General features: G+C 33.0%; 1 protein-coding gene across 2 annotated transcripts; it reads left to right on the forward strand.

Annotated features, from left to right (window-relative positions):
* The first annotated feature begins 1,144 nt into the window (after nt 1-1,144).
* On the forward strand, nt 1,145-7,131 carry LOC109008584 (probable receptor-like protein kinase At2g42960). Of its 2 annotated transcripts, none has more exons than XM_018988744.2 (8): nt 1,145-1,605; nt 2,127-2,813; nt 2,917-3,021; nt 3,223-3,345; nt 3,415-3,585; nt 3,726-3,855; nt 5,262-5,474; nt 6,603-7,131. In XM_018988744.2, the coding sequence occupies exons 2-8, from the start codon at nt 2,146-2,148 to the stop codon at nt 6,726-6,728; spliced, it is 1,536 nt and encodes a 511-aa protein (XP_018844289.1). In that variant the 5' UTR covers nt 1,145-1,605; nt 2,127-2,145; the 3' UTR covers nt 6,729-7,131. The 2 variants fall into 2 exon arrangements, with proteins under 2 accessions (XP_018844289.1, XP_018844288.1); XM_018988743.2 differs by having other exon boundaries at nt 1,146-1,605; nt 2,130-2,813.
* Nucleotides 7,132-12,297: the final 5,166 nt, after the last annotated feature.

A 12,297-nucleotide genomic window follows, 5' to 3' on the forward strand; every position in this document is an offset into this window, starting at 1 on the left:
ATTTTGAGATTTGAAAAAATTAAATTATTTATTATATTTAAAAAAATTATAATAATGAGATGAGATAAAATATTTTCACTATTTTTAATAAGAGAGAGTTTGAAAATTTCTTGAACAAATGTCATGCAAATTGAATATTGAAATAGGCCCTTAACACATGCTTCATCTACTTTTATGGCATTTATAATTCTCATTCAATCCCCCTTTCCATGGTTGATGGTTCAACGGTAAAAGCTAAGGGAAGAGATGATATTGACTACTTGAGTCTTGAGTCCTGTTAAGAAAAAAAAAAAAAAAATCCATAAATATCAAATTGTTTGTCTTAATTTGGATGGAAAATATTATTTATATTTGTAATTTTTAGTCACATAATAATATGTATTGACGTGTTAGCTATTGATATATTAAAAATTATAAAATTTAAAATTTAAAACTCAATTAAAAAATGATATAATATATTTTTTACTTGATATGTATAATGTTATGCGTAAAATTATATTTGAATATTTTATAAAGAAAAAAATCACAAAAAATTTGTAAAGGAATTATCTAATTAAAATTTATACATAACATTAATCTTAATTTAATATTTATATAAAAGAGTTAATCAATATATAATCTCCAAATAACAACTGCTCATCCATACTGGTAAGCAACGTTACAAAAGAGGCACAACTTTTCGTATTTTTCACGGGAGTACACTTTTCCCAAACAAAAATAGAAAGTAGTAAACAAACAATGGATTAGAAAAGTTGCATCCATATTCCATACCCAACAATTTATAAGAAAATAAATTTATAAGCATATAATAAGCATCGGAACAACAACAATCAACAATGCAAGAAATTGTTAAACCAGAGTGCATTACACCTAAAAACAGAAAAGAAAAGGAAAAAAAAACGCGAACTAGTGTTCAAGACTTCAAGTACAGTTTATAATTTAGAAATAGAGTAAGAAAATAAACAAGAAACTTAAAAAACCAATAACAGAGGTGAGAAAATGTAAATAAAGATCACACACCACCCAGAAAATAAAAAAAGAAGAAAAATAAAATAAGATTACAAGAAAAATAAAGAGTCAATTGAATTAGTCATAATCAGTCATGTTCATAACAAATCAGAAAATCCCAATAAGAACTTACAGAATTCCATGCTTTACTGTATGGAAGGCATCTAAACCATCACCTACCACTGACAACTCCATCCCTTCTTATTATCCCCCACCACTAAGAATTCCATGTCCCTATACTCTCTACAACAAGCCGCAGAAGGCATTTCTTCTCATTCTTGGGTTTGGGTTTTTAGCAACCCTCTGGGCTGGTGTAAGAAAGCTCCTTCCCAGCTTAGATTCACAGTCACATTTTACTCCACACAGGAAAAGCAGATAGAAAATAACTCATTTGGGCTATAAAACTGGTTTTTCTGAGAATTGGGTTGATCTGTGTTTACTACATGGGGTCAACTTGATTATATATTTCTTGGATTTTCTTAGGCCAGAGATCTGAGATTGTGGGTTTCGGTTTTTTTCTCTGGGAACAAGGAATGGTGAAAGGGTTTCTAAGATCTGGACTTTGAGGGTTGCCTTTGGGAATCTAATCATACGAAGGTAAGAGGTTGAAATGTTTTGAGAAGCATAAAACACTTTGTTCTGCTTCTCATTCTCTTAATGTTATTTATTTTTTTAAGCTCATTTTATTTTTTCTATTTGAGATGTGTAGCTTGAAAAGTTTCTGTTTTTATGTTGGTGAAAAATTGTGTGATCTCATAATTTGTATAAACTTTGGTACATCTTCTGTTCGCGATGTGCTCTGTGATCTAAATTTTGTTCATTGAAATGTCTTTTTCCAGGTTCTTATTTTGATGTATTTGCTTCATCCTCTTTCTTATTTGGCTTAAATGGTTATATAGCATGTTCCTATCTGTTTGTTGCTAGTTTTGTGTGAATAATGAAGATGTCTAAAGCGCCTGCTAATGAACATTACTGGCATTTATCACCCTCTTGATGGTTGCCAATGTACAGAAAAGTACTCGAAGATTTTAAATAAGTAAATAAAAGGTGAAAAATTTCAAATCTTTGTATGCATTGATGGATTTTAATTTTTCATGTATCTTTGTTTAACAATGTAGCAGCTGGATATCCGAAAAGATGGCCTCGGATCTTAATGCAGAATTGTCGAAGAAAACTGCCATTTTTGGTCTTAAGGTCTGGGAAGTAATTGGGATTGCAGTCGGGTTCTTTATCATAGTTATCCTTTTGGTGCTGTCCTTGTGTATAACATCACGGAAGAAATCAAGGAGAACTGGGGACAAGATTCCTCTTAGCCAAATTCCGACTGTTTCAAAGGAAATCAAGGAAGTCCGAGTGGAACAAGTTTCAACAGATGAATTTGTTCCCCGTGATGGAATTCTTCTCACCATTCATGACAAATCCAGTGATAAAGATTCAGATAAGGTTATGGTCCATCTGGGTATGGGGAAGGTGAAGAACGGAGACAATAGCAGTCAGTCAGGTTCGTTTCATCATTTGGAGAAAGATGGTGGCGGGTCACAATCTGGAGAAGAAGGTAGTTCTGGCAAGGTTACTGTGTATAAGCCTTCCTCTTCCTATCCTATAACTGCTCCTTCCCCTCTATCTGGCCTGCCCGAATTCTCTCACCTGGGTTGGGGTCACTGGTTTACATTAAGGGATCTTGAGCTTGCTACAAACCGGTTTTCTAAGGAAAATGTTCTGGGTGAGGGTGGTTATGGAGTCGTTTACCAAGGACAGTTGATAAATGGCACTCCAGTGGCAGTTAAAAAGATTCTAAATAACCTGTGAGTTTAGATATTATTACTGATTTCCTGAACTTATTGTGAATTCTTTTTCTTGTTCATGTCACTTTGGCTAAAGTTGAACTCCTAAACTTCTTCACTCCAGGGGTCAAGCAGAGAAAGAATTTAGAGTGGAAGTTGAAGCTATTGGTCATGTGCGCCATAAGAATTTGGTCCGTCTTCTGGGATACTGCATTGAAGGGACTCACAGGTAGTGCTTTCTGCTACGCTATGTTTTTATCCAGCTAAAGATTTAGATCACTCGTAGAAATCAATTTCCAAGAAAAAGATGAATTTTAAGTGCTAGATTACAAGATATTAAGGGAAAGAAAAAGAATATTTTGTAGGTTGAATATTTGCAAGGTAGCTCCATAGGGAATTTAATTTCCTCTTCACTGATTTAAACTTTCAGAATGTTGGTTTATGAGTATGTCAACAATGGAAACTTAGAGCAGTGGCTTCATGGAGCTATGCGTCAGCATGGATATCTTACTTGGGAGGCGCGCACAAAGGTTCTTCTTGGCACGGCTAAAGCGTAAGTCAATTCACTTGCATACTTTTCTGGCCTTCTAGTTCTCATTTAATGTGATTTTGCTTGTTATAGTCTTGCCTACTTGCATGAAGCCATTGAGCCAAAAGTGGTGCATCGAGATATTAAGTCAAGCAACATACTGATTGATGATGACTTCAATGCAAAGGTATCTGATTTTGGTCTAGCCAAGTTGCTTGGTGCTGGAAAGAGTCATGTCACTACTCGAGTTATGGGAACTTTTGGGTGAGTAGTTCTTCTAGTGCATATACAATTTCATTTTCCCGTTTTTAGTTTGTCTCAATATAGTTAATCTGTTTGGGCTAAATTGGTCATTCTCATATTCGTACCCCATCCCCTCTACCTTTTGTCCCACACGATTACAGTTATGTTGCTCCTGAATATGCAAATACTGGCCTTTTGAATGAGAAGAGTGATGTTTATAGCTTTGGGGTTCTGCTTTTAGAAGCAATTACTGGAAGAGATCCTGTGGATTACGGTCGTCCCACCCATGAGGTATGGAATTAGTTATTAAGCTCTAGGATGTATGACTTTTAATTGCGTGAATGACAATGACTTGTTGTTATCAAGAAGCCATAGAACACTTGATGCAAGTTATATTTACTGTACTAGTTGTGGAATGGTGAATACTGATAAAAAAAGAAGAAAAAATGGGTTCATTTTGAACTCTCATTAGATATATCTGGAATGCTTCTTTTGTATACTTCATGTGTACACGGGCTATGCCTATTCCATTCTTATTTATAAAATTTATCTATTACTTATCAAAAAAATATATATGTATATCTGGAATGCATCTTCTTTAAGGCCTATTTTCATCTGACTACTTTTTGTTGGTTTTGACTCCTGGTTGCATTTTGGCTCCCATGTTTGGTTGTTCTTGCTGGTTCTTGGTGGGTAAATATGAAAAAATATGGTTTATTTGGGTCATTGTTGATATGTTGGGTAAGATGACCCAACCTGCAGAATGACTGCTTGTAGTTGTTTTCAAATGCTGAAAGCGATGCCTTTCTTTAACTAGAGAGTATAAAAAAATGTTAAAACCCATTCAAATAACAATTTTTTTTTTTAATCAATAAAACCCATTCAAATAATAATAACAAACTTAAAACGGTAATCTATATACCCAAGAGCCTTTTAAGCTTGCAATGGCATTCGGATTAGAAATTATAGTTGGCAGTCACCTTAATGCCTTCCCTTTTCTGCCTTCATCACATTTATGCTTTTAAAATCTCTTGGGCCTGTTTCTTTGTAGTTAGTTTTCCAATTTGTGACATCTAAAACTCTTCTGCAGGACCTAGGCCTCTTATTTGTCAAGCCTGCCACATGTTCTGTCATAAACTTGATTGTTCTTCTCATTTCAACCAACCATAGCAAATAATCTTTGGATGTTCTTAGCATTGTTTTAATCATTGGTTGTAACTTCAAGACATTTATAAGGTGTACATACATGCTAATATGAGGACAGAATTTTGCTCAGTGCTCCTTTGGCCTTTTAAAATAAATATTTATCAGATTTTCCTTGTTTTCTTTTATAACACTGATGTAGGATTGAGTTCATGACACTGAGGATAGGTCCTTTTGTGCAGTTTTTGGCATGTAAAATCTTCTAGTCAAGATGTTGAGGTCCAAACCTCTACTAAACCTTCAAATTTTCATGTTATTTTGGTATTTTGAAAAGAAATGAGCTTGTGACATGAACCCTGAAATGGGATTTGTTGGTTTAAGAAAGGATCAATATGTTCCAAGTGTCATAACATGACACTTGGAACTAGGATAGTAGGATGGGTTAACAGTCCTTCCATAAAGTCTACTGCAGGTTTTAGAACATTCATCTTAATTCAAACTTTATTTGATCCAAGAGACTTTTTTTCACTTGGCATGAATTGCAATACTTTCAGGTAAATCTGGTCGATTGGCTGAAAATGATGGTTGGAAGCAGGCGATCAGAAGAGGTGGTAGACCCAAACATGGAACCAAGGCCATCAACCAGAGCCCTGAAACGTGCTCTTTTGACTGCCTTGAGGTGTGTTGATCCGGAGTCTGAAAAACGACCTAAGATGAGCCAGGTTGTTCGTATGCTTGAATCCGAAGAATATCCCATCCCAAGAGAGGTTAGTTTCTAATTTCTTTTCTATAGCACGACTCACTTGGACAGCCGTTTCAATTTATGTTTGAAAAATTAGATATGCATTTTGTAATCTTAAGAGTTCCCCGTGTATGTGGGCAAGGCCTATTTCATTAGTATCTAGTTTGGGTAGCTCAGAATACCCACTACTATTTATTATTTTATTATACTTTTCACCTATTTGTCACTATTTTTTACTGCTATTCAATATTCTATTATTACTTTTTTATTACTTTTTCACTACTATTCACAGAAAATCTGATATCACCTCACTATCCAAATGCAACCTTAATAAAGTTGTTTACTTAAAAAAATATTTGTAATCCTGGAGTTATTAGATTTGATTGCTGTGGAAGTTCTTTGGTGAAATCCACTTGTTCCAGCTACTTCATTATCACTTTCTTTATGCGTGACCAGGCTGGAATGGCTGATCTGATCCATTATCTTCTAATTAGCGCAATCTATATATTCTAATGAGTTGCACTTTTCCATGCTGTTGGGATTGTTACTACCTGTGTATCGTAGTGAGCCTTCATATTTTTTCCCTTCCATTTATTTGTTCTCCCTTTCTATGATGGATCGAAGTCATTCTTTCAAATATTAGCTGTGCTAGAATCAAATATTAGATATTCAGTTGAATATCTAGCTGTGCTAGATAACAGTAAGGTAGTTCTGTAAATAGGTGATGGAAAAGGCTGACGTAAATATGTAGTCTGATGATGCTTCTGCACGAGAAAAACTAGTAACCAAATAAAAATAGAAAAAGGGGGCATGGAGGCAGCTTCCTATCCACCACTATGGAATGGAGGGGGATCTACTCCCACCGATCACGATCGAGGGTCTGCACATATTCATATCAACTTTATGCCTTCGAAATATAATTTGATTCCTAAATTGACAGTTAATAGTAGTAAAGTAGTCTGAGAATAGTTGTGTTCCCAAACATACTATAAAAAAGTCATTTTTCTTTTCATTCCAATTGGCCTGGATCCCATTCATCCACTTCTCTATCATCTCATTGTTCGCTGCTGTTCTATATAATTTTAGCTCCTAATTTTCCTTGATGGTCCCTGACTGATTTTGAAATGAATCTCTTTTTATCTCGACTTTTCAGGATCGAAGGCACCGAAGAACTCAGGCAGGCAGCATGGAGATCGAATCTCAGAAGGATTTTTCTGATACTGATCGGAGTGATAACCCCGACTCAAGATCAAATAGCAAGGGCTACCAGCGTACCTAACCAAACAAGCGATTCATTTTGAGGATCAAAGGGATCATATAAAGTGAGGGTAACACTCACAATTTTTCCAACTCATTGAATTCTTGGGGTTGCCTATCTGAGCATGGGGGAAGGGGTCGGAGTTGTGGATGAGCAAGATGATCTTTCATTCTTCATTTTTATCTCTACTTTTTTCAAAAAAAAAAAAAAAAAAAGAAAAAGAAAAATTTTAGGCTGGTTTCTTGTAGATGGAGAGATTATGGTATGTGTAAGAAAGTGGTGTGAAGAACCCAAATACAATGGGGTCGTGTACAGAATTGATAGATCCCTAACTTGTTTGATGAGTATGCTCTTCCTTTTGTGCATAGAGAAGTACACTGTTTTAGGTACCCCAACAAAAAGAAAGACTTTGTTATTGTGTCAAGGCTGCTGCTGCTGCTGCCATGAGAAGAATGCCTGATCCATATGGCCAAAACTTTTGCATAAAATTGACACATGACCCTTTTTCCATTCAACGAGTAGTCTTTACACTACTTGTTTTCGGCTTCACATGTCTCGCATCCCCAATGTCTAAAAGTCATAAGCCGAAGACCCCAAGTGGTGCGTGAATGTCAGCATGGAGATCTTAAACCTGTAAAGCTAAACTTGTTTTCCTTGTCTTGGATCCTGAAGCAATTTCCATTGCTATCTGCTTATCTTTTTAGGAAAAGCCCATGTGGATTAATCGAGGAAATCTTCCTGTGTTCTTCACTAGAATAAAGGTATAGTGTGAAGGTCCATCCCATAAGCATGCATGCATGCCCTAGTCGTGTTATGATAGGAGTTTTTGTCTTGGCATATATAATAATGAGGTTCTTATTCAACTTTATTGGTAATGGTTTTTTTTTTTTTAATTAGCAACAATGAAAAATTCTTATTGACTTTTCGAGTAATGGTACATGCAGTCTTGAAGTGCGTAAGTGTCGTGTAGTTTTTTTTGAAAAAAAATAGAGTTTATTATTAAAAAATTATTTATTTTTTATATGAATTTTATATTTATTCATTTTTTTTAAGTGATCATTCGGTATTTGTTTCCAATTGTTTAGACCATTCCAGCCTGCTTCAACAATTCGGGACCATGTTTACATTTCCATCCAAAATGTGTTGTGAAGGAGAGAGAGAGAGAGAGAGGTTGTGAAGGAGAAGTCGTAGGAAGAAAAAAAGATGAAGAAATTAGGAATTGAAGGAGCAATCGTACGTGAATATAATTGCCACACGTCTGTGTTGCAAGACTTTCTTGATAGGAAATTAAGATCATGAATAATAATACTAGAGCCACTGCAGGGAGCGTGGGAGCTCCCACTAGTATATTTTATATATTTTTTTACTCTTTCTTTATATATATATTTTTTTATTTTTTAAATATTTTTTAAAAAATAAAAGAAATTCACAATATCATTAAAAAATATTTCCTTAATCACGAAAAAAAAATCCCGACGAAAGCCGCAGCGGGAAGACTAGAATTATTCAATTGAGAGTGGACAATTTGGCTACAGATATTATCAACCAAGTAATATTTTATAAAGAAAAATTCTATTTACAATTTCTAAGTGAGGATTGTGTATGTAAACCTATTGATATATTTCATTAAATAGAAATTATTATTATAATTTTAAAGATAAAATTATCCAGACTTGCGTAAGCGGTGACTATATGAAAACCTCAGAATATTTTAGCAAGACAATAAATTAGTGCACAATTTGGCTACAGATATTATCAACCAAGTAATATTTTATAAAGAAAAATTCTATTTACAGTTTCTAAGTGAGGATTGTGTATGTAAACCTATTGATATATTTTATTAAATAAAAATTATTGTAATTTATATAAGATTATTATTATAATTATAAAGATAAAATTATCCAGACTTGCGTAAGCGGTGACTGTATGAAAACCTCATAATATTGTAGCAAGACAATAAATTAGTGCACAAATTTCAATTCAAAGTATTGCTGCTACACGAATGAATGAAGGAAACTTGCCAGCCAAGTAATTATTTTTCTTCATAAAGTTAATGACTATTAATGATATTAATGCATGTTATCCATCCAACGCATATTTATAACCATAATAAATTTGCTAGCTCCGGCCTAGCGCATATATAAATCTCTACTTCTGTCTGAACTCAAAAAAATTTCAAAGGATCAATATTTTTTTTGGAGTATTGATTTGACTTTTTTTTGGAGTTGCATGTTTTAATTCACACTCTGTCTCTGATATTTTACGGATATGAAAACTACTCAATGCATTTTTTTTTTGGTAATATTGACTGGACTAGTTTAGAGCATTTTAAATAATATCTTACACTACCGAACGTATACTAAAACCTAATATACATACATATGTATATCTATATATATATATATATATATATATACACTAGCAGTAGGTAACATCCAAGGGACGCTTGCCTAATTTTCTTTTTTATTTTTTTTATCTAGTGATTGAGGAAGTATTTTTTTAACGATGTTGTAAATTTTTTATTTTTTTAAAAATGTTTATGATGATTAAAAAAATACATGAAAAAAAAAGAAAAAAAATATAAATAAATGAAATACACATTCAAGACATATTTTCGGGCTACTTTTTCGTTAGTTGTAGTAGTTCTCTTTAGTTAATTAAGAATATAATCATATTTAAATTATGTTAAAACTATAATTATTTATATAGTTATACTTTTTTAAAAATATTTACAAAATTTTATCATTTATTTAATGATAAAATATTAGTATTTTATAAATTAAATTTGATAATTTATTTATGATATGATATTTATATGTTAATTATTTATTTTAAATTAATTTAAATCAGTATTTAAATTTTTACCATTTGATCAAATTTGGAGAGTTATGATGAAGGGTTAGATTTAAATCTTAAAAAATTTTATTTTCATCTCGCTTTCTCTTTCTCCCTCTCTCACTTTTTTTTTTTTTTTTTTTACCTAGTGATTAAAGAATTGTTTTTTAATGATGTTGTGAATTTTTTATTTTTTTTAAAAATGTTTATGATGATTAAAAAAATACATAAAAATAAATAAAAATAAAAAAATGAAATAGACATTCAGGACATATTTTCGGACTACTTTTTCGGTAGCAGTTCTCTTGTAATAATTTTTGTGATATTTTGTGGTGATTTTGTAAAGATGATTGCTGTGAGGATGTAGAGATAGATAAAGAAGGGAAGCGTAAAATAAGAATACTATTTATCATTGTTCATTACTGTTCATCTTACTATTCATCAGACGATACACACTTTTAAATATAAGGAGATATATATACGCACACATATATAAAAGGTTAATTTGCATCCTAGTATAGTAAGATTGGCAATGACAGAAGCGTCAGATCGGCTAGACGACAATAATTAATTAGTTCATATTTTTTTTTCTATTTTTGCTATTTATTTGATTCAGTGATTGCGCTAATCTCTAGAATGGGCTTGTTACTTTGAAATTAGTGGTACTTGTGTAAAATCCTATATGGCGTAGATTTTCTAATTAATAAAAAAAAGCACGTTTGCCACATCTGTCAAATTGAAGAAAAAAATAAAATGTAATTTTGAATATTAAAATAGTCTAATGTATAAGAATAAAATTATTATTTATTTATGTTCATTATTTATTATGAAATTTAAATTATATTAAAAATTCAAATTAATTAGATAGTTTTTTTCTCTTAAAAATATACAGTAAAATTTCATCATTTATTTAATAATGAAAAATTAGTATTTTATAAATTAAAATTGATTTTTAGTGTATGATATAATAAACAGTAATAAGATATGCGAAAAAAATATGCGAAGAGAAAAAAAAACAGCTTCTTTATTGTTCATTTAAAATTCAAAAATCAATATTTTTTTCCACTTTTTCTTTCTTCCTCTCTCTCATTCCCTACGCACGATTGCGGTATTATGTCGCACATTGGCATTCACACGGACCAAAAAAAAAAAAACTCTTTACTGTTCATCATACTGTTGATGAACAGTAATAAAATATGAAAAAAAATATGCAAAGAAAAAAAACAGCTGCTTTATTGTTCATTACTGTTGATGAACAATAATGAACAGTACATATATAGATGCTTTTAAGTAATAGGCAGATATACAATTCCTCTTTGGAAGAGACCGGTTGATCATATGGGATAAACAACCTCCACTTATAGCAAGACACATAGAGATTTCATAAAAAAAAAAGATAGACCCTTTTGCATCTGATTACTGCTGAATGCCTTTCACTCATGCACCTCATTTCCTCTAAGACTTGTGAGACATCACTTTCCTCCATTGCCGTGAGACACCAGACTCGTCACCGCCACCAAGCTCAGTCGTCGCCACCAAGCTTCGTCGCCCCCACTGCTGTATTTTCCTCCATGCCCCCCCCAACTTGCTCTGTCGTCGTCGCCCCCCATTGAAGTTGTTTCTCCGTCGCCCACCACTTTTCCTCCTTCGCCCCCCACCCCTCGACTTGCTCCATTGTCGCCACCCATTGAAGTTGTTCCTCCGTCGCCCCACCAAGCCACTCCTCGATGGTAAGTTGTGTAATTTGTCTAAGGGCTGTAATTTTGAAGATCAGCCTTTGACTATTTGATGTTCATTTCCTGTGACATATTTCACACGCCAACATGCTAGCTGGAGATGTCTCCTATGGGGTAGTTGAGTTATTTTACATAGACTTATTTTGAATAAGTTTTCTGCAAATTGTGATATGATGGTAGATTGGTAGTGGTTGGGTTTTCTTCTTCTGTAAGGTATAACAAAAAGAAAAAAAATCCAAAAATTTCATCCTTTTTTTAAGTTCACTAATTTGGGGGTCTTTATGATGTATACAAATGCCTTATGATGTAATTCACATGTGCACTGATTTGAAGTGATTTGTGCACTGTTTTTTTGTTTCTTATTTTGTAACAAACGATCAAATTTGGAGTTCTGATAGTTATGAAGATGTGAATGTAGAAGATGTTTGAATTTGGAAGATGGAGTTCGTTTGGATGATGATGTGAATGTAGAAAATGTAGTGAATGTGGAAGATGGAGTCCGTGTGGATGATGGAGTAAATGTGAAAGATGGAGTAAATGTGGATGATGGAGTGAATTTGAGACCTTGTTCAAGTAATAAAACGAATGAGCCATTCATCGGTATGGTCTTTGATGACATAGAAGATGATGCTCAAGCATTTTACAAGGTGTATGCAAGAAGAAAATATTTTGTCATTCAGACTAATCATACTCGTTTGTCGAAAGAGGAGAAAAAACTAATTGTTGTAAACTACGTTCGCTCAAGGGAATGATTTCGATGAGAAATGAGCAAACAAAAAGAACAAATAATTCTGGAACATGCTAAGACAAAGATTGGTTGTATAGCATTGATGTGGATAAAAAAGAGGGTGAAATGTGGATAGTATGTAAGTTTGTGATTCAACATAATCACGTGCTACTTACATTGAGAAATACTAGTTTGCTTCGTGGACATAGGGTAGTGGCACGTGTCCAAAAAAACCTTATTATAACTTTGAATGAGTCTAGTGTATCAACAAGAAAAATAATGTCGATGTTGA

This window comes from Juglans regia, chromosome 8 (assembly GCF_001411555.2).
Source record: "Juglans regia cultivar Chandler chromosome 8, Walnut 2.0, whole genome shotgun sequence".
Taxonomy (NCBI): Eukaryota; Viridiplantae; Streptophyta; class Magnoliopsida; order Fagales; family Juglandaceae; genus Juglans; species Juglans regia.